The sequence below is a fragment of the Tyto alba genome, unplaced genomic scaffold (assembly GCF_018691265.1).
Source record: "Tyto alba isolate M040663 unplaced genomic scaffold, T.alba_DEE_v4.0 Super-Scaffold_45, whole genome shotgun sequence".
In the NCBI taxonomy this organism is placed as follows: domain Eukaryota; kingdom Metazoa; phylum Chordata; class Aves; order Strigiformes; family Tytonidae; genus Tyto; species Tyto alba.
In genome coordinates, this window is record NW_024881321.1 from 1612181 (window position 1) to 1634112 (window position 21932).

A 21932-nucleotide genomic window follows, 5' to 3' on the forward strand; every position below is an offset into this window, starting at 1 on the left:
TCCCTTTCTCTACAGAGAAATATTAACTTGGAGCACCAACCTATTCTCAATAATTCATACCTGCTAAAACAGCAGAGGCTACTTATTCTTTCCAAGGTGGGGGGAGAAGCAGAGACTAAGACAGACATATACAAGAGCAAATGAATTTCAGGAATACTTTCTTACAGCTACAAAGAATTGGCTGAGTAAGTCTAACAAGCTACAGTGAGTGAAACACACTCAAGCTTTACTCAGCTTCACAACAGATATGTAAAAGATGTAGAGAAAATTAAATCCTGGCAATGTAAAACTGCTTAAAGTCCCTTTTACGGCGTACTTGTTTTAAGTAGCTCAGCTGCCCTTGCTACGAGGCATGAGAGTTTACTTGGAAAGCACAGCTCATATGAACTGAAATGATCTTAAATTTACACGTATTTGACAGCTTGCTCAAAAGTAACTCACAGCGAGGACAAAGAAAAGATGAAAGGAATACTGACAGTTTTCCAGAAAGCTAGCAGAGACGTAAAAGCAGACACTCAACAGGGTAACAGGCACCCAAGAGAGAAACAGTCCACCAAAAAACCTCTGAGAATCAAGACGTATTCACAGACTGGTCAACATTTGGGGACATGTCCCCACATGGCTAGGGACGCAGGTTACACACCCTGCGCCCAATTTGCAAAGAAACTCCTCTTAAAATAATTATTTATGGACTCGACAAGAAAGACGTGCTCTTAATTTAAAGGCAGGCACCTTCAGGATGGAGTTTTGAAGCTCCAGCTGCAGGGCTGAATTAAGTTCGAGCTCTTTCAGAAGAGAAAAAGCTGCCCCTGGGCAGCCTCCGACCCCGCACAGCCCAGCTAAACGGCCTGAAAACATTCTGCTCCTTGGCAGCTTTACAACACGGGATTTAACTCCAAGATCTTATCACTGATAGATGGTATTTTTAAACAATTACCAAGAAATGTTTGGAGAGGAGGAGCGGGAACCAAAACCACTGATTTAGCCAGCGCCACAGCAATCTTTAAGCAAGGTCAAAGACCTCGGCAGCCTTCTCGGCAATTCCGGCGACGAAGGCGATCTCAAATCCCGTTTTACCCACGTTAAGAAAAGTCACTCAAGTCCTGCAAGTTTCAGCAGCGCCTCAGCCTACTCCCTGCCCTCACCCACACGGCGGTGGGGGAGAAGACGGGCACGGAGCTGGAGACCCCTGCCCCAAGCTCCTTCCTTCCCCTCCAGGACCCGATGCGGCTGCCGAAAGCGCTGTCCCCGTACCGGACCCACCCGCGACCCTGGCCACTCGCCTGGACCCCGGCGGCGGAACCCACGGTCACCCCAGCGACGGCTGGTGGTCTGTCACCCACCCGTTCTGTCCGCCGGATGATGGCGGCGGACCAACACCGCGGGACCTGCCCGCTCCCACCACCACGGGCGAGGGACAGACCGGCGCCACGGCCCCCGCAGGACCTGCGGGCGCCCCCCTCCCCGCTACCTGTCCTCGGAGACGCTGATGACCCCGTCCTCCTTGGGCACTATCGCTGCCATGTTCACCACCTCCTGCGAGCCCTCCACTTTGTTGAGCAGGAGGGGCTTGCGAGTCAGCGCCTTGGGCTGAGGCTCCGCCGCCATGGGCGCCGCGGGGGGCCGGCGGGCACCGCCGAGCGCAGGCTGCGGCCGGGGGGGAGGCGGCCGGCGCCGCCGAGGGGAAGGAGGGACTCGCCGGAGCCGGGAGGCGCCGCGGGCTCCCCGGGAAGCGGGAAGAAACGCGGGGGCGGCGGCGGCACCGCCCCCGAGCCGGGCCGGGCCGGGCGGAGCGGGGCGGGGCGGCCTGAGGGGGGGAAAATGGCGGCCGCCCGCCGCCATCTCGTAGCGGCTGCTCACGGCGTCGCGCCTTTGAGAAAGGTAAACCTGTGGGCAGACGGTGGTTTAAACGCACGTCTCTTCCCTCGGCTGCCCTCCCGGGGCAGCGGGCTGCCCGGGCCGAGCGCGGGTAAGCCTCGGGGGGGCACTTCTCACGAGTGCCTGGTGCTCCTCTCTCGGCGCGGCCAGGCCGCCCCCCAGCCATATCGTCTGTGAGCCCTTTCGCGAAGGAAAGGGGAGCAAAGATTAAAGGGGGGCGACTGCTTCCCAGTGTTTACATCACTTCTTCCTATGTGAGTTTAACTTGGGGCGGAAGGCCAGCCTGCAAGGTAGAGGCAGGATTTCTGCTGACACATCAGGCAGTGGGACCTGGTTGTATTGAACTTCCTGTAGTAATTCCCGCACCACGCAGCGTTTACATGATTGAACAATTTCTACGTGAGGTTCGGTGTTGGGTGTTGAAAATGGGTGAAATAAAATGCGGGGCCTGCCCGGACAGAGGTAACGGTGGGTACGAGCCTTGCGCGGGGTAGGAGCAGGTTTGCAAAGCGGTGGGGGCTGCTTGCGCCATGGCAGTAGAAATTCACCACCAAGACAGCTTGTTCCTAATGGAAACGCAACAGAATTCCAGCACCTCATTCTCGGCAAGATGCTGCTTTTCGCTCACTTTTCCAGATGGATGCATTGAGGTCCAAAAAGGTCAGATAGCTTACCCAAAGCTCTGTGCTAAAGCCAGTGAAAAAGCACTTCCTCCCGTGGTATATGCCAAACTTTCATAATCTGTCTCAAAAGATTCTGGAAAATCATGCTCAGTGTCTGAACTGTTGTCCTACATCGCAGAAGTCGTCAGCAGATTGGAAAGCGTTATTTCAGCTGTAACTTTAAATTTACCCACACTAAGCCAACGAGAAGCAGTTCTCCCTGAAGAAAGGTACAGTGCTCCTGCCCATCAGCAGAAAAACTGAGGAAACTTGTAAGAGTTTAGGTGTGAAAAACTCAAAGATCAGAAGTTTGCTTTTTTTTTTTTTTTTTCCTGGGAGTAACATACAGCAGAGCCAGCAACAGAACAAATTCTGGTTGCCAGCTTGGCGCTTATGTTGCCTGTGTAGTAGATACAGGCAAGAGAAAAGATATAGTGAATTATTTGGGGCAGAAACTAAATTTTCACAATGTTTAGTAATCTGTGTTATGCTAAACAAACAAGCAGTATCTGCAGGCCCACAGCAAGACATTTAAGCTTTACTTGACTAAACTGTTTGAGTTTCACAAGTGTACTGTGGAGGGAAAGGTCCAGTCAGCAAGAGCTGATGGCTGTATAATGGCTTATGGGAAATTAATCTGCAGTCTCAAACTATTTCCCAGAGAATGTGTGATTGAATTAGATAGCATCCCTTTTTCACAATTCTTAGAATGGCACTACTGCCAAAGAGGCAAAGACCAATGCTCTTACCGCTGTGGATGATCCTGCAGTCCTAGACTAGACCTACAAATAGAAATGCTTGTCTCGCTACTTGACGAGATGTGTGAGATATTCTTTGAAGATGTCACTACACTTGATAGTTTTCAGAATGGATGTGTATCTAAAAATGTCTTTTAAAACTGAAGTCTGGCAAGGTCTGCTGTCTTTGAAGTCGTTTGCATTCAAGACTGAGCACTGTGCAGTGCTGACAGATAAACAGGGGCTGAGAGTATGCTGGAGACAACAGGCTGCAGGCTCTTGGGGGACCCAGAATAGTTTTTGCCCAACAGGCCTTTAAAGAAGCAAGTAATGGAGAAAATAAGTGTCTTGATAGGCAAAGGTGTGGTTGACATGACTGGAAGTAGATCTAATATATCCCCCAAATTAGCTGGACTTTCTTCATTTGTCTATTGAGACATACTACATGTCCCTATTAAACTTGTCTCTCCTATATCCTTAAACAGGTTCAGGTCCAGCACTACTTCAGAGTTTAAGACACTCTTTGGGAGAAAAGAGTGAAAGGCTGGCATGTATTTTGGACCAAAGCCAAACAATAATATGCTGAAATAAAGTTTATACTTTATGTAAAGGTTTGATCTTTGGAAATAGTAAAAAAAAAAAAAAGATGACACAATGCAAGAAAGGGTCTGGTGGCCAGTCAAGATAGGAATCTTAAGGGCATGTTTTAAAGCTTATCTGTCATGGTGACTTGCTCTACGAGACCTGGGAAGGCACGTGAATACCAGGTGTCCTGAGGTCTAGTACATCACTTTACCAGCTGTCCAAACTTGGGGTCGATTCTCCACTCTCCCTTGTAAGATGGGGAAATATGGTTGAGAAATTACTGCACACAAAATCAGTTTTGCTATGACTGAGGGAAGAAAAAGTAATGCCTGGAAAACTGGGGAGGGGAGGAAGGCAAACAGAGAAGAAACAGAAAGATTTCAAAGTGAAACAGGAACCTGGAGCTTCCTCATGCATTGCACCCAACAGGCTAAAAGAATGTTGTCGTAATAGTGGAAGAGGCATTGAAATGACCAGCAAGACCTAAGTGTTCTCCCAGACCTACTGTTGTTACACACGGTTCGATCAAAACCTTTTAAAAAACAATTTTCCCATAAACCCAAAAACTAATGGACAAGAAGACTTCAAGTCAGAATCATGGTGGACATCAAGTTTAATGAGTACCTACAGAAGCAAAATTAGGGTAGTTTAGAAAAGTGTTTCCCCATAAAATTGAAAAAAAAAAATCAAGAAAATAAATCTTACATGTATTTATTAGCAGATTTTTAAAATGTTCTGTCATAGCTTTCAGGTCAAATTGCATGAATTAAAAATATTGCTAGGACCAAAAGGAAGTTAACTTAGTAACTGAATTTGAAGCCAAGAAAAGCAAGCTTATTCAGTTCTTTTCCTACATTCAGATGAATTGCAGGGTTAAGAATTATATGACACTCCTCTGGTATGTGCTTTTTGCAGGTAATCAAAAAAATTACAAGGAAGGATATTTATATGAGAACTTAATTTAAAGGTTCTTGTTAATATAAATTCTGAATTGGTAGAAAGTGTGGTTACTAGTATAGTATGCTTGGATTATTTCAACTTTCTTGGAAGAGTATATTTGTCAGTAGACACAGAGTGAAAAATGCAGCTTACTTTATATTAAATGAATATTACCTCATCTTTCTTTCTTAGAACCCTTCCTCTTACTCTGCGTTTTGGCGTGCCACCATGGTAAATGCAACATCCTTCCCTCTGTTAGTTTTGGCCTTTATTTTCTTGATGTGGTTTGACTCTCACTCCTTTGATTTCCATAGAGCAGAATCAGGCTAGTGGCTCCCGTGTTCATGTAGGGGATGCTGACGGAAAACCTCTGGGGAAAAGCAGTGCTGGTTTGAACCGATGCGTTCACACGCAGCGGAGCCGCCTTCCATGCCCTCATACTGCACCAGGGTCTTGGAGATGGGTCTCCAATTCCTCTTCTGTCGTCTTGTTCGAGGCTTAGGAGTTGGAGCAAGTTGAATTCCCCATCTTCTCTGGCAATTTGCTTTAATAGCTGCTCTCTGGCTCCATCTTCTGTTTTGTTTGTTGGTTTGGGGATTGTTTTTTAAAAGTGTTATTTATTTTGGTTTACCAGGGTGAGGTCCTTCTGAGTCTTACCAATTAAATTTGTTCAAAATAATAGGTAATCACATCTTGTGTGACAGTTGGGACAAGCTGGAGAGAGTCCTGAACTTCAGGAGAAACGGGTGGCCCAGAGAGGAGGCAGCTGGAGGGCCTCCAGCTCGGGGGTCAGCCCTGTGTCTAGATACTCCTGCCTGCAAAGTTGTTCCCTTTGTTACAAGAGGAGAAACAGATTCGGGCAAAAACCACAACAACATGTCCTGCTTTGGTGTGATTGCAATTCTTCTGCAAAACTGTGATCGTTCCATGATCTAGCAACGTACTGACAGCTCACATACCTTTCAGCCAAAACTGGCAAGCACTGGGGCCACGGAGTGGGAGTGGGACAGTTTGTGAAGCAGGTTGGCCTCTTTGCAGATACTAAGAAAAACAGTCTTTTTATAAAGTGCTCAACAATAATAAGAGTAATATTAATAATCCCAAGGACGGGCCTTTAATAAAGAAAAAAAATATATTTTATGGCAATTAAATTTTAGGCCCAAACTCCCCAACACTTACCCCTTCGAGCCATTAAGTAACCTGATTCCAGTTGCTCTCACTCTTCAAGAGGGGGGACTAGTGTGGGAGCAAAACTGCACTTTGACTGATGCAGTGCTTAAATTTAAAACTGCTCCGTTGACAGCGAGCCAGATTTCGGCTTCTGAGGCCTCTTCCTCAATCACCCATGCAAAACCAAAGAACGTATATACACAAAAGATAACCACATAATAAAGGTAAAACCACTTGGCAACAAGTAGAGCTGCCTCTCGATAGCTGTCAAATGTGGCAGTGTTTTATTCTCCCATGCTTTTCTGCTGTTTGTAAACTGAATGTTTTCCAGCTTTACAGCATATGGGACTTAAAATTTCTGAAAAACTTGCACTTCTATGCAACTGCAAAACTGCATGTTTAAAATTCTGTCCTTCTCTTGTTTTGTCAGCAGTGATAGCCTTCGTAAGATAGTTACTGAAAAATATTTTTAATTTCAGATGCTACATCATTCTTGGAAGCATGTGGGAAACAAATATAGTTGAGATCTTTATATAGAAAGCCAAACTTCACAGAGCACCACAAATGCTCTGTGGAAAATGCACTTGTCCATCTTGCTTAAAAATACAAAACTGGTTATAAAAATGCACCGTCAAATTTATACATTGCTCCTTATTTTGCTCCAGGTATTTATCAGTCACACAGTGAACAGTACTGCCTATCACATTTCTATTAATAATCCCTCCATGCTCATTATGACAGTTTTCTTCCATATTTCATTAGTTTTGTTTTATGTGGGCATTCAGAAAATGAGGACCTATCAGAAACAGCTGGAATCTGCTGTAGGTCAAAGTTACGGAAAAAAAGATTCGCTTTAAAAAATATGCATGGCAGTACCACTGTGTAGCACCTTACTGAGGAGGAATACACTCATTTTTAGCTGCCATGGAAGTGCTATTGGCTTTGTAACTGACTGTGAACATGTGAGAACAAAAAAAGTGATGCTGTGTCAGTGTGTGGGCTGCAAATGAGAACTCCTGGCTCATACATTTTGCCCCATAAGCAGTTCTGGCATTGTATGCAGTCTTATTGCTGTTTCCTTTGTCCTCATTGATCCTGCTATAGTATTACTCACATTCTGGGCTCCCGACTTGCTGTAAAAAAACCTCTGTAATTTAATTCACTGTCTTTTTGGTGGAACTTTCTGACCACTAATTCTTCTACGCTCATTATTCTTGTATTTTTCTAGGCCTCAGAACTTCAGAACATTTTTTTTTTTTTTCCCCACCCCTAAATTTTCCTTCCCTTTGTGATACTGAATAATCGTGGACTATCGCCGATAAATACATTTTTTCTATTTGGAAAATGCATTAAAATCACCTGCTTGAAAGGAAAATAAATTTCCCTTACATGATGCACGAACTACACGAAAGCTTTGAAGTATTTCCTTTTCTTTCACCTAAAGTGTACAATTAAGAACATGTCCAGGGAATATCAAGGAACATTTTCTTACAAGAACTTTTGTGTTTTAGCTATTTTTAAAAAAAAAATTCTCACCTTTACTACCCATGGGCTTACAGTGGATGTTGTTAGGCTGACAAAGTGCTTTCGACCATCTGAAACCTCATGAAGTTCAGGAAGGCCAAGTGCGTGTCCCGCAGCTGGGTCGGGGCAATTCCACCCCCCCCCCCCGTCAGTGCGGCCCGGGGAACTGAGAGCAACGGCGGGGGGAAGGTCTGGAGGGTGCTGGTGGATGAAAAATCAGATGTGAGCCAGCCGTGTGTGTTCGCAGCCCAGAAAGCTGATCGCATCCTGGGCTGCATCAAAAGCGGCGCGGCCGGCAGGGCCGGGGGGGGGATTGTCCCCCTCTGCTCCGCTCTGGGGAGACCCCCCTGCAGTGCTGGGGCCAGCTCGGGGGCCCCCAACAGCAGAAGGACCCGGAGCTGCTCGAGCGGGGCCAGAGGAGGCCACGGAGATGCTGGGGGGGCTGGAGCAGCTCCCCTGGGGGGCCGGGCTGAGAGAGCTGGGGGGGTTCAGCCTGGAGAAGAGAAGGCTCCGGGGGGACCTTATTGCATCTTTTCAATTATATAAAGGGGGGCTTATAAGAAAGACAGAGAGAGGCATTTTACCAAGGCTTGAAGCAACAGGACAAGTGGCAATGGTTTTTACCTGAAAGAGGGTAGATTTAAGATTAGATATAAGTAAGAAATTCTTCACTGTGAAGATGCTGGTGAGGCGCTGGCCCAGGGTGCCCAGAGCAGCTGTGGGTGCCCCCTCCCTGGAAGGGTTCAAGGCCAGGTTGGACGGGGCTGGGAACAGTCTGGTCTAAGATGGTGTCCCGGCTTGTGGCAGGGGCGTTGGAACTAGGCGATCATTAAAGGTCACTTCCAACTCAAACCATGCCGTGATTCTACGATCTGAGCATATAAAGAGAAAATAAACCAAGAAAACTACTATAAAACACTGTTTTTTTGCCTGCTAATATTGAAAATACCTCAGAAGTAAGAATGAATATTTTACCCCAAAACCCCAAAGTCTGATACAACTTACGGCCTGAAAGATCTGAACAGTGCTACTGTTAAAGCTCTAGTGTCATTTTAATATGCATTTTTCAAAAGAAGGCTTTCTGAGCTGGGCAGCTTCCTTGAAGTCAGGCCATTTTGTAGATTACCTCTTACTGCAATTACACGGAAAGCTTCATATTGTACAAAACAAGCATCTGAGTCTTTAAAAAAATGGGTAGACACTCACTAAATCTGCCAATTTTTGTCGACTCGAACCTGTGACAAAAGATTGTTTTAAAAGCTTGCCGTTCCTGAAGCAGGGTGGCTGAACTCATCCTTTCTGTGGAAAACGGTTCCTGCAAAGAAGTCCTGAGCAGCAGCTTGAGAGCAAAATTGCAGAAGTTGCAGTGTATACAGGGACTTATGACTCAGTACCATAGGGCTGTTTGAGGAGTTAAAAAAGAATCCCAGATTGTCTAATCAAACTTTTTCATGTCTTATGCTGTGCAAATGTTATGAGTCACCTTCACCTCAGCAGGTAAGTCGGGATTTCTGGCCATCGCCGCAGGAGGGGGGTTCCTCAGCCTGTCAGCACACGTCCCAGTGATGCCACATTTAGATGGGCACCATCGTGGATGGTGGTGTGGAGCATTTGGTTCCCTGATTACCTCATGGCCATTCCTGATAAGCATCATTTTTATTCTAGTTAGATAACAGCCAGAATGCCTGATTGCTTTGAACATCTTGCACAGTAGCAGGCCCATATGTCTATAGTCAGAATCTAGAGAGTGCCCTTTGGTTTTGAAGAGAGAACCGTATCTGAGACAGGTTTAGCTGCCCTGGGGAGACATCCTCTGGGACAAGAGTGGGTGTGGAAGCACTGGCCCGTTCCAGGACAGCCACTGAATGAGAAAATTCATGAAAGTGGGAGAAATACTCTTTATTTGTAAAATAGTAAATGCTCTAGAGACAAAAGGCCACACACGTCTGGAGAGGAAAACCAGTTATTCAGTCATGGCCCCCTCTGCAACTTGGTGACCTCCTTGTGTAAAAATATCATCTGACAAGGTAAATAGAAACACCTCTGTGAAGACTAAGAAACTGGTGAATGTACAACCTCTACCTCAGAAAGTGGATGAGAAAACTCCAAATGGGAAAACAAAGAAAACCCCCAAGTCAGCCCATGTGGAACTGAAAAAAAGAAGAAAGTCTGACATTCTCGGTAGTTTTGATTAGCCTTTGGTGTTGAGGCTAACTGGCCCCGGAATAGCCTCGGTACTCTATGCTTAATATGAGCACAGGACAATTTTCACACAGGGGCTTTAAAGCAGGTATCAGTGTCAAAAATAAAGGTGCTCGAAAGACTCCATGTGAGTCTGAGTGATGCTCTGGAAGTCAAAAGAACTTGTCTGGTGTGTTATATTAGTTCCCAGTAATAGGAGGGAACTAGGGCAATAGTTATTTTTCACCAAACCACAACAAGAAACGCTGTAAGAATTGGCCAGTGCTCCCAAAGTGTTGAAGTGAGAAGACATCGGAGAAGGGACAGGTAGTAATTAAGAACACGTAAGGACCCTCAGTTGTAATGAATGAGTGATGGAAATAGGTTTCTCCATCTGAAAAGCCACATGGGTAGGTATGCAAGCATGCACATACTTAAACACATTTAAAAAAACAAAAAAAAAAACAAAAAAAACCCCAAAACAAAACAAAAAAAAACAAACAAACAAACAAAAAAAAAAACAACCAACCAACCTCCCCACAAAACCAAATTAAAAAAGAAACCTTTCCCTAAAGCTAGAAAGCCCAAGGCCAAAACTGTAGCAAGAAATTCTGGTGCCTGCTCCAGGATGGGTCCAGCTCTGTTAGTTCATAAAACAGACCAGAGATTGTTCTTTGGGGTTTGAGGCCAAACGGTGCGTCTCAGCTTGTATCACAGAACTACATTTTCTTCCCCCAGGAAAGAGTGATAATGCAAAGCTGCCTTTGGGGAAGTGGTCCCTGCTCCATGCTGTCCTCCACGCCACGTCCAGCTTCCACCTGAGAGGTCGCCAGACAAAACTGCCAGGTAGGACGATTACAATGCAATTGGAAGAGCTCTGTGTAGCAGTGCTGGAGTCTTGGCCTCCGGCCCTTACCAGCGTAGCTCCAGCTGACGAATCTTTCTCCAGGGCCTTGGTACCTTCTAATCCGGTAATTCGGCCACGACGACCTGCTGCAGCAGCAGGTACCAACAAGACATCTAGCAAACCTCTTGGCGTTCAGAAGCGATGTGGTGGGGCTCCCAGGAGGCTGCCGGGAGCCCAGCTGCTACTGGAGCACTTGTGTGCAGGCAGTTCTGCTTCCCTCCTTCACAGTGGCGTACAGCGAAGTGTGAGCCATCCTCTCAAGCACTTCGCTGTGCAGGTTTATGTTCTAGGAACTTGGGCATCTGGCTTGCAGGATCCTTCCATAGGGATGTCTGACAGGATCTGTATCAAGCAGCATTCGATTCCTTGACTCCCTCTCCTGTGAGAGGGGTGGCAGATGTTAGGGACTCTCTTACCTCCTCTTTGATACAAGCCTGCCTGATAGTTTTGCTCCCCTAAGTGCCAATAACTGAAAAGAGAGGAAAAAAAAAAAAAAAAAACAAACCAAAAAAAAAAACAAGAAGAGAAACTAGGACAACTTTCCTATGAAGGGATGGGCTCAGGCCTGATCTGAATGGGGAGGAGGAAAGAGGGAATGGTTGTGCAGCTGCAGCATGATTTCATACTGTGAACACATCACTGGCCAGCAGTAATGATCTGGCTCCAGTGCCTCCAAATCCTCTTGCAAGACTACATTTGCCATATGCGTAAAAGTGACAGCTGAAGAGGCTTTCCTACCATGGGCTTTTCTAGGCATCCACCCTTTCCCCAACTACAAGGCTGGCAGTGTCAGTTCTGACTTGTATTTACGGAAGTACTTTTTCTTTGAAACGATATTCTGATTAATTTCAGGGTGTTTTATTCATGTCCTTTGTTTTTGGCCAGGAAAATGTGGAACTATGCGCATTTATGTATGCACACATTCACAAACATAAAGACTCAAAAAAGAATGAGGGAGAAAAGCCACTTCTGACTAGGCATAACAATTCTGAAGGGAAAATTTACACACATTTTATGCTTTTGTTTTTTAACAAGAGGCGACATGCTGCCCTAGCGCTGACTTGTAGCAGAAGAGATTAAAAATTCTTGGACCATCAGTAGCAAGAAATCACAGGGCTGTACTTACAGAGGTCATTAACTGTCCAGACATCTGTTGGGTAACAAATTCTGCTAAACATAGATCATGAAACGGTTCTTGAATTATGCAGAGGATAATTTCACAATCCAGAAAACAGAGAATTCAAGCAGAGAAAAAGACGTGTAAGACCTTCTTATTGCCAGTCAGGGAGGAATTTACTAGGATGCCAGAATTACAGGAAAGTTTGATGCTGGTCGTGGTGGTCTGCTGGATTGCTGTCAGTGTGATAAGGAACAGAAACAGATGATGGTCACAATATACTCCACAAGCTAACTGACATTATATCAAAATTGGCCATATTAACTAGAGGAGCGCTGACAAAAGCGTCCAGCGAACTCAACAAAGGAAAAACACCCAAAGTCTCAGTGAAAACTACCGTAAAACATGTTAAAACACAAGGAATAGATTTCAGTATAAAAAAAAGGGAGTTAGGAAACAACGAGCAGATGCAGCAGTGGAAAAAACAGTGCATTTGGTGGAAACCGGCTGGAGCATTTGAAACAAAGTATAAATTCAAGCATAACAGCCCCTAATTCCCCTTGAAGAAGGCGCCCTGTGCCATTCCCCGCATCTGCGGTAGCTGGTTGGGAGAGGGCCACAGGGAGTCCAGCCACGCTGCGCTGGACTGTAATTGGGTTAAAGGACTGTCACTTACCTCGGAAACGAGGGCTCCAGTGATACCTGCCAACCTTTGGAATCTGGAGTTATGCTGGAATCAGGAGTTACTTATTAGCTGCTGCAGAAGTCAGACACACAGCACAGCCAATCATCAAAAGCACGGACAGCGAAACACTTGTCAGGGCAAATGAGTAGTTTTGGCTTCTTTCTGCGGGCCAGCTGAGGAGAGCCATACTGAATATCTAAGCAGAGATGTCAAGAAAAACATATTGTAACTTTTTCTGAAGGAAAAGATAAGATAAAGAGAACCTGAAACGGAAGACATGAAGACAAGTAAGAATTGATCGAGGAAAACAAAATACAAACCCCAAAAAAGCCCTGCACTACCTTGAAAGTAAATGGAATGGCTATAATAGTTAAAAGCCTGATTTTTTGTCTCCTTTGCATTGTTAAGTTTCATCTTCCTTCGAGACCCCAGTTATATAAATTACTGTTAGCTGTGTATTCCCAACTCACATAAACCAGCCAGCGTGAATGCATGTAACAGTGTCAAGGCCCTCGGAAAACAGAAATAACAGAAAATAGAAATGCTTTAAAAGAGGGAAGGAGCAGGAGAATTTAAGAGAAAATGTTACATTCATCACACAACCAGTGTACACAACACACTCTGCCAAATCCGGAGAAGCGTACACTTAGTGTCAGCCTGAATTATGGGATGGACTTTCTTGGACTTTTTATTTTGGACCCATTTTTGGAAAATAACCATAAACCGTATATTGCCTTAAAAATGGCTTACCAACAGGAAAATATTAGAACTGATCCTGAAACATTCAGGGCTTTCCGATTGCAACATCATGAAATTGAAAGCCATCTCCAACAACAAAAGAACTCATCACTGACCAAAATAGCACTGCTTGGTGAAGACTGTTGTTATGAAAAAGGGTTACACTTGTAATTCAAGGTTTGTTATAAGCTGGTCTTAAGTCAGTTCTAAAATTTTCCTAATGAGAAATGCTTTTGTAATCTCATCTTGGTAAGAATTATCCTTTTGTGCTTTCCAAAGCCATGTTTTAAGTGTCCTTTCCTCCTGTTTGAAATATTTCTAAAACACTATTTTTCTGCAAGTTGGTACAAGACAGATTTGCCTACTGGGGCATCCATTCAAATTTTCTGTAACAAACAGGCCTTATATCAGGGCTTCCACGTGTGCATAAAAGAAAAAAGAAACCCCAAACCTCTCATTTAATTTTAACCGTATCTTTTGAATACCACGTTCAGCAAACAGTCCCAAACACCTTGCCAAAGGTGCTTGAAGCCAGGGAATACAGATGAACAGGTTTCTTCCCTGGATGAAAGAGGCTTTATCAGGTTTGTTTTATTCTAGAAGACCTATGTCTGTGTTTTATAGATGGCTTTTGTAGAGATTTCCAATTAGCTACTAGTTGAGATTTGATAAGTTTTCATTAACTGGCAAAAGACAGACCGACTGGTCTATATTCTGTTTGACACCAGCCATGCCAGCTGCTTTGCAGAGAGCGACCGAGTGCATCTTTCTTTTAGAGCGTATTTTGATTTGGGGCAAAAGATGGCAATGCATAATAATCACATTTGGAGTAAAAGCTGGATAATGAACTTCTACAGCGTGGCAATATTTTAAAGAAGGAGCTCCCAGCTCTCATATACCACACGCAGGTGTGATACCTCAGTGGGAAGCAATTTAGGGATGAATGAATAATTCTGTCCTCCTGTTTACCAAGACTAATCTCATTACGTTGGCCATTAAAAAAGAAAAAGAAGAAGAAAACCACACCTTATTGTTTTGCCTCCCTGGGAAGTGCTTGTAGACTATCTTTTAGCTGTAACTGCTTTATACTCCAAGCTGACTGGAGCTGGAATTGGTGTCCCTTAGCCGCTCGATTAGTGAGATAAATTCTGCACGCCTGTGTCTGGGCTCCATGGTAATGGAGTTACGTTGCTATGCTATGAAATGTGCGGGAGGGTCCAGTGCTTCAGGAAGGATATGATTTCCAGGGCTACTGAAACTTGGTAGTGTAGGCAAGGAGGAATGCTTGGAGCAACAAACAAAAGCAGCTGCTGGAATGGAGACGGGGATCGCCGGGGCCGGCGGGTATGGGCAGGGCACCGCTGCCCCGGGAAAGCTTCCCTGCCAGGGATGTAACAGCCAGCTGAAAGATCATTTAAAAGTGGCCTTGTGGGGGAGGAATATCCTAGTTCTGTTCCTGCCACCCCCAGGACAGCCTGCATGGCAACCTCGTGTGTTACAGGTATTTGTGTGGAGGACTGCGTTCACCCCTTACGCACGCACGGGAGCTTGTAACCAGGGCTGCAAGAAGAGAAAACTAAACAAAACCAGGGTGGACTGCTACAAATGCTCTCTCTCAAACTCTCTGAGAGAGATAACTATTATCTCTGGCCATCCTGACAGGAGAGGATTTTTTTTTTTTCTTCTTTCCCTGACATAATAAGAAAAGGTATCCTCAGACTTGGTTTTGGTTTTTTGTTTTTTGGTTGTTTTTTTTTTTTTTTTTTAGCAAATGCATAAGACTCCTCCTGTCCTCACGGGGGCTGGAGGGAAGCTGAGAAGTTTGCACCAGTATTTCCCTGGGCGCTCTGGTGTTATCAGGAATCAAGGGGACTGCTGCTGCCTGCTGCTACCAGCATCTCAAGGATGGAAAATAAGTTCAAGAAGATAGAAAGAAAGGTAAAATATCTTAGCTTTTGTAGGCTAGAGAGTGTTTTTTGTTCTCTTTGAGTCTTGACACACCAGCTGAGATACCCAAGAGATGGAATAAATTTAAAGGCTCAGAGCCGAGACAGGTTTTTGCTCTTGACCACAGTCCTACCTTAAGTTAAAGGAGCGACGTAACACATCAGGAAGGATATATAAGAACTGCAAATCTATTTAAATCCTTGTGTGTACTACCGTATTACAACCATAACTTTGAAATGTTTGTTTTAAGCAGCTTTCTCCATGCGAGATTTAATATTCCCCCCCCAGTACCAAACAGGAGAGGTCTTGCTGTTTTAACAGTTAGATACATCCGAAGACAACGCACAGCCTAGAAGACCCTTGGGTGCAAGGCCAGCAATACCAAAGGAGCAGCAGGTATCAAACACAGCGCTTCATTTTAATGACAAAAGCCTCCTTATCTCCTGCTCAGGTGCCTTGCAACCTCTCCATCCTTAATTGACTGACTTGTGCTGTCACAGCACAGATGGTCCTCAAAGAGATTAGTTTTTCCTCTGAAAATAATCTTACTATGCACTTCTGTCACAACTTTCTTTAGAAGAACCGAAGCACTTCACAAATATTAATGGACTTACTCTCCCAGTCCCTGTACAGTTAGAAAACAAACTCTATCAAACTACTGTAACAGCCGTTTCCTTGCATTTCCGTGTCAACTGTTCTTCCCCTGGATGGCACCCGGCTGCTCCCTGCAGTTCCAGCTCCCAAGCCAGGGAACAGCGTGGGATTTGGATGCCCGGAGGGGTGGTGGGGAATGCAAAAACCCCCAGGAAGCCTCAGAGGCCATCCTCTGGGTTCCCCGAGGGACGGAGGGGGCCAGGAGCAGCCGGAGGGCAACTTCTTTTAGAGGTCGTGGTTCCGCAAAGGGGTGTAGTTCCAGTGGGTTCCGGTGCTGGAGAAGCCGAAGTACAGACTGCTAAAAGGTGCGAGACAGTTTCAAAGGCAGGCAGCTGCCTCTGCGAATTTTAGAAAAACAGGCATCCTCAGTCCAAGTTCTAGAACATACGTAAAAAACCCGAGATCCGCTTATCTGAACGCCACTTTTCTGAAAAATTTGTGGGGTTACATCTTATCTGATCCCAGCCTTCTCAGTAATCACTCAGTCTAGGATGAGTTTTATATTTTTACCTAAGCTACCTGAATTCTAAGATTAAATGCATTTCTCTTTGATAACAATTTCAGGGAGGGGAAAAAAAAAAAAAGTAGCGTCAAACCCCACTGAACTAAAACCAGTAAAAACAACCCAAAACCTCACCAATAAAAGCTGGCATGTATGCAAGATAAGTGAAAAATAAATTTTTATTTATAAAAAAAAGCAAGCAAGTTGAATGCGCAGAACTTGGCTAAAGGAAGACTAAAAGGATTAGGGGATAAGTATTAAAAGATAATACACTGAAACTCAGAATGTTGTATAAAGATATATATTTTAATGATAAGCAGTAACATAACATTAAGCAATGGAAAATATAACACTTTTAAACAGGGAAAAATGCTTAATGGTGACAAACTACAAGACTATGGAATGGTATTCTAAAGAAAGCTCTGAAAAATATACTCATGTCATTAAAACCTGGATTGACCAAGATCTTGAAATATTTTTTGTGAAACAAGGAGAAAACCAAGTAAAAAAAAAAACCCCACACACACATATTTATACACATATATTTATACTGTCAATTTTGGCTCTCAGACCTGCTTGAAGGTCTTTAGCATGACATCTTCCATTCAAGCCTGCAGTTTAGGACAAAATAAGGCTAACACTATGTGATAATACAACAAAAATCTCACAAATATTGGCTGGGAGAAGATGATGTTTGAGGAGAAAACACAGTAACAGCAAATTATACCAAGAACACTCTCTGATTTTTTTAATACATTTTTTTTTTTTCAGGTATATTTTCATACTTATATATGAGTTTTGATGTATTGACTTAGCATTCAAATTTAAAGTGAAATTTGCATTTTTAATACCGTCTTATTTGTCCCCAAATGGACAATGCCCATTCTGAAGATCAGAATATGAGTATTCTTAGACATAAATTCATGCTCCCTCATGGATGCACGACAAATACCAAACAAAAATTCTGTGACATTCGCTGGAATCTTTGGCATCAGCTGGACAGCAGGAGTATTCCTCCAGACAGAACGGTGCTGAAATCATTCGTCTGGATTTGGGAGAAAAGGTAGGACTGGCTCATTTAGAATACGCATGGGGTACAACTTCGCCCACCGTATGAAAAAGCTGAAAGCAGAAAAAGATGAATGTTTGCAGTGACAGCCTCAAGCTCTCTCCCTGCTCAGCTGTGTCAGCTCTACCAGTAATGAGCATAAGCACTAATATCACCGGGTTTTGTTCCTTCGCAGCAAATCTCCCGTACGGATTTATAAATGTGACTCTGATGGCAGTACCAGCCATTACGACTCTCACATCAAGAGGCTGCTACACACTTAAGGCTTGGGTTGATTATCTATCTTTGAAAGAATCGTTCTCAATATTAATCAAACTGGCTGGCTCCCAGAAGAGAAGTACTAATGCCTACCACAGACAACACACCCCCCGCCTCGATTCTGACCTGGAGGGGATCTAATATGGACCCAGTAGAAATGCACAGCAGCAGGAAGAACTGAATGTTCCAAATGGCTTTCAACGTAACAGCAAAAAGCAAGGACATACAGAAAACTGCAGTAAAGTGGTTTGGCTTGTACAGATCCCATTGGAGCTGCATGTAGCTTTTTTTTGTCTGTGGGATTCTTCTACCAGTAATAGTCAGCAGGGCTGAGGGGACCAAGGGTGGAATGGGCCCAGCTGCTTCGGTCCCACCTTCCTCTTGTGCTGGTAAGAAAACTGCAGCTTGCCTACGGCTTGCAGTTTTCAAAGTTGGTTCAGAATTCATGCTGGTTTATAACCGATGCTACCACTAAGAGTTAACTCGGCTTTTTTTTCCCCCCCTCTCACTTCGTTTACTGGCAACAAAACTTAAAAATTCCAAATGACCCTCCAGGATTTATGCAAAGTCTCCACAGTACAGGCTGCCTTCCACCATGACATTTTCCTGGTATGGCAAGGGCTCTAAAATGCCTTTTTTCCAGCACTTTGGAGAAGGAACGATTCCAGAAGTTTCCCGTTTTTAGGATGCTCTCCAAGAAGATACATGATGCTTGACACGTCAAGGCGACGCTGTTTTTATTCGGACAGTCAATGAAACATCAGCAACAGGCAAACAGAAAAGATAGCATGTCTGAAGAATGTGCCTATCTCAGAGATTTAAAAGGAAGCCAATTAGCAGCCGACGGCATACACTCTCTCAACATTACTCCCCAACGAAGTTACGAATCCCAAGGCACGAGTTGTTAAAGCAGCCCCGCGGCCTTTACATAACAACTTGAACCCCACCACCTCAGGGAGACAGTTACTACCCTAGCAGCAGCAAGCCTTGCTGACCGTAGGAGCTGCAACTTTCCGCGGGGATCTGAAGGGCAGAAAGGTGTCCCAAAACACCTCTGTAGAGACAAAACGACTGCGAACCAAGCCCCTCTGACAGTCCGAACGCTGCACTGTGTAACGGGGGCTGGCATGCAGCTGGATTCCAGGACAGTCTGTGGCCTCTGCAGCACCTGCTGGTTTGCTGCCTCTGACGGCAGGGCTTCAGATTAACCAGCAAGAACCTGGAGCAGCACAGCCTTGCTGCTGGTCACGAGAGGCAGCGCCACTGGTGTGGCACTAGCACTGGACTGTTGGCAAGATGCAAGCGGCTCGAGTGCCGCTGGGTGCACACAGGCTTGGCCACTCTTACCGCCACCAGCAGGCTCCACTCTGAGAAACACTCATAGCAAAAATGTTGCTTCCAAAGAAACCCAGTCGCCGTATTTCAGCCTGCACTGACTCCCGCAATTTCCCTCCCAGCTCTCACAGGATCCTCGAGATTGGAGATTCCTGAACGGCCTTGAATGGGGAACGGGGATGAAAGGGAAGCGCCCCTGACTTCACCCCAAGGCCTGAGAAGGGATGGCACAGGTCACAGATGCTGCCCTGACAGGAAAGCCAAAAGAAGCTGCTCGCAGGCATAAGCAAGCATACCAATCTGTAATGGAAATATGACTCTAACCCTCTCTCTTCCTAGAAACTAAATGCTAATCTTTCATTAGTCTGAAAAAAAAAAAAAAAAAAAAAAAAAAAAAAGCCCAAAGCTCTTGCCTAACAACAGAAATCTTGCCTGGGAGAGCAAGATGAATCAAACCAGGCCACTGCCAATTTTATCTTGAGAGAAGGAAGGAGCACAGTGGCTTCATACCTTCTAGAGCAGTGGCTGTGGGAGCACATCAGCTGGATCAGGAAAAAAAAAAATAAAATAAATAAAAATCAGTCAGATAGGAAGCAGAGCAATCTCCTGAACAGATTATACCAAGAAATGGCTCCAGAGTTACTGCTCCAAGGCTGTGAGATCAGAAACAGCACAGACTGGACTGCTGGGGAAAAAAAAAAACAAAACCAAAACACAAACCACCAAACAAACAACTGAGAACAGAGATCTTCGTCATTAATTGGTTGGAAACACTCCACAATTATATGATTTATCGGAAGTAAATTTGGAGTGCCTTAGCGTGGATCAAAGAAACATTAGTGTTAATCTCTGCCCGTATGTAGGGGAAAAGGTCACAGCTAGGGCTAGCCAATTTTTTTTTTTTATTATTATTTTTTTTTTTTTTTTTCTCTGCTAAGCCTCGAGTGGAAGGCCAGACCATGCCTCTGGGAATTCACCCTCAAAATGGTACCGAACACCGTTTTCCACATCCTAAACCCAGCGGGTATGCCAGGCGACACAAGCACTGCCTGCCAGGAGCCCAAGTTCCCTTGAGGAACGAGACCCCCCCCCCCCCGGGCTTCAGGCTGACCTCGGGGTCCCTGGCCGCCCCCCCCCCCCCAGCCGAAGGGGCTGAGCTGGCACCCGGTACCGGCACCCCCTGACAGGGTCCCTGAGGGGGAAGGCCCCGCCGGGGCAGGAGGCGGCTCCCCGCGGCCCGGGGACCTTCCCGCAGCCTCAAGGAGAAGCCGTGGCGCCCGCCAGACGAGGCGGGGGGCAGCGCCCGCCCCTTCTTTCCACACCCCCCCCCCTCCCCTCCGCCGTGACTCACCCGCCCGCTCCCGGCTGGGGACAAAACCCCCAGCGCCGGAGTCACCGCCCCGGCCGGGCCTGCGCTCCCCCGGGGCCTACCCCCGCCGCCCGGGCTCCCGCCCGCCGCCGCGCCTCAGAAACCGGCGGGTCGGGGAGGGCGATAACCCCGGCCCCCCCCGCTCAACCGGAGGCGTCACCCTCCAAATAGCCCAGCGCTGAGGAGCAGGAGCGGCGGCGGGTCTCCCCCCGCCCGCGTTCCCCGTCACCCCTCCCCATTTCTTCTGCCCCCGGGAACGTCCATCTGAGGGCGCGGCGGCGCCCCCGCCCCGGCCCCTGTTCCCCCCCCCCCCCCCATCTCCCAACCCAGCGCCACTGCGCATGCGTGGCGGCGCTACCCCCGCCGCCCTCTCCCTCAGCGGCTCCGGCCACCCTCCCCTCCCCGCACCGCCCTTCCCCCGGCGATTTGAATATGCTAATGAGGGGTTACCGGGAGCCCTATGGTGGGGCCGGGAGGCGGTCACGTGGGGCGGGGACGTGTCCTTCGGAGGCGGGGCCCGACCTGCCCAGCCTGCCTTAAAAGCGGGCGGCGAGCGAGGAAGCGCCTCAGTCAGAGCGAGAAAGTGCCGGGGGTGGCGGGGCTGCGGCTGCTCCGCCTGAAACTTCTGAGTAACATCAACAGGGGGAGGGGGAGGGCGGGCGGCGGTGGAGGAGGAGGAAGGTGGCGGTGGGGGGGAAGGTTAGCAGCAGCGCAGCCCTATCCGCCTCTTCCCTCATAAACCAGCCTGTGTTGGGCTGAGCAGGCCCCTCACACAAAGGAGGGCAGGGCAGGCAGGGCTGCCCCCCCTTCCCCCCCGCCTCGGCAGAGGGGCAGCGGGGAGGCGCCCTTCCCCGTGCAGAGCACTCACAGCCACTTACTCCTCTCCTGTCCCCCGTCTTCTTCTTCTCTTACCCCCCCCCCCCCCCTCCCGCCCCGCGGTTCTCCCCTCAACCCCCCGCCCGCTGTCCATGTAGCCGCCCGGCCGCCGGCCCCTCCGCACTATGCCCATCTTACTCTTCCTGATAGACACGTCCGCCTCCATGAACCAGCGCACCCATCTGGGCACCACCTATCTGGACGTAGCCAAAGGCGCTGTAGAGACTTTCATGAAGGTACCGGCTCTGCCTTGCGAGAGGAGGCGAGAGAGAGCGAGAGTGACTGCGCGGGGAGGGGAAGGGGGGGGGAGGGCAGGGCGCGGGGGGCTGCCTGGGCCGGGGGGCGCGGGGCGAGGGCGGGAGTGCGTGTGTGTGCGGGCAGGGAGGGAGGGGACGGGAGGGCAGGGCCGTGCCGAGCCGAGCCCGGGCTTTTGGGGAGGGGGGGGGGCACCGGCGGCGCTCCCTCCTCCTCCTCCTCCTCTTGGGCTCACCCTCTGCTTTGTCCCCCGCGCCGCAGCTCCGAGCCCGGGACCCGGCCAGCAGAGGAGACAGGTACATGCTGGTCACTTTCGAGGAGCCTCCCTACGCTATCAAGGTAACCCCCGCTCTCACTCCCCGCCCCCCCCCCCCCCCCCCCCCGGCCTCCTTCCGGCCCCTCCGCGCTGCTGCCCCCCCCCCGCCCGCCGCGCCGGGGCTGCCGGGGGAGCTGGGCACACACACACACACACGGGCTCTGGCGGCGGCAGCGCTGACATCAACATGGCCGACATTTTTTTTTTTTTTTTTTTTTTTTTTTTTTT

The 21932-nt window shown here is 47.2% G+C and overlaps 2 protein-coding genes and 1 long non-coding RNA gene across 6 annotated transcripts in view; 1 reads left to right on the forward strand and 2 right to left on the reverse strand.

Annotated features, from left to right (window-relative positions):
- WDFY2 (WD repeat and FYVE domain containing 2) overlaps nucleotides 1-1729 on the reverse strand; it is a 69902-nt gene extending 68173 nt beyond the window's left edge. For both annotated transcript variants that reach the window (XR_006166789.1, XM_042806082.1), the window contains exon 1: nucleotides 1472-1729. Coding sequence is in view for 1 of the 2 variants with exons in the window: in XM_042806082.1 (XP_042662016.1) it covers nucleotides 1472-1608 (137 nt within the window). In the remaining variant the exon portion in view is untranslated. The remainder of the gene's footprint in view (nucleotides 1-1471) is intronic.
- Nucleotides 1730-16536: 14807 nt separating this feature from the next.
- On the reverse strand, nucleotides 16537-21738 carry LOC116965039. Of its 2 annotated transcripts, none has more exons than XR_006166771.1 (3): nucleotides 21624-21738; nucleotides 21272-21378; nucleotides 16537-19430 (listed from the first exon to the last, which is right to left on the reverse strand). It is a non-coding gene; the product is annotated as an uncharacterized LOC116965039 (long non-coding RNA). The 2 variants fall into 2 exon arrangements; XR_006166770.1 differs by having other exon boundaries at nucleotides 21272-21382; nucleotides 21624-21720.
- INTS6 (integrator complex subunit 6) overlaps nucleotides 20709-21932 on the forward strand; it is a 47242-nt gene continuing 46018 nt past the window's right edge. The window contains exons 1-3 of one of the 2 annotated variants that reach the window (XM_042805866.1): nucleotides 20709-20886; nucleotides 21232-21369; nucleotides 21650-21727. In XM_042805866.1, the coding sequence (XP_042661800.1) occupies nucleotides 21259-21369; nucleotides 21650-21727 (189 nt within the window). In that variant the 5' untranslated portion in view covers nucleotides 20709-20886; nucleotides 21232-21258. The other variant, XM_042805867.1, reaches the window with a different exon arrangement.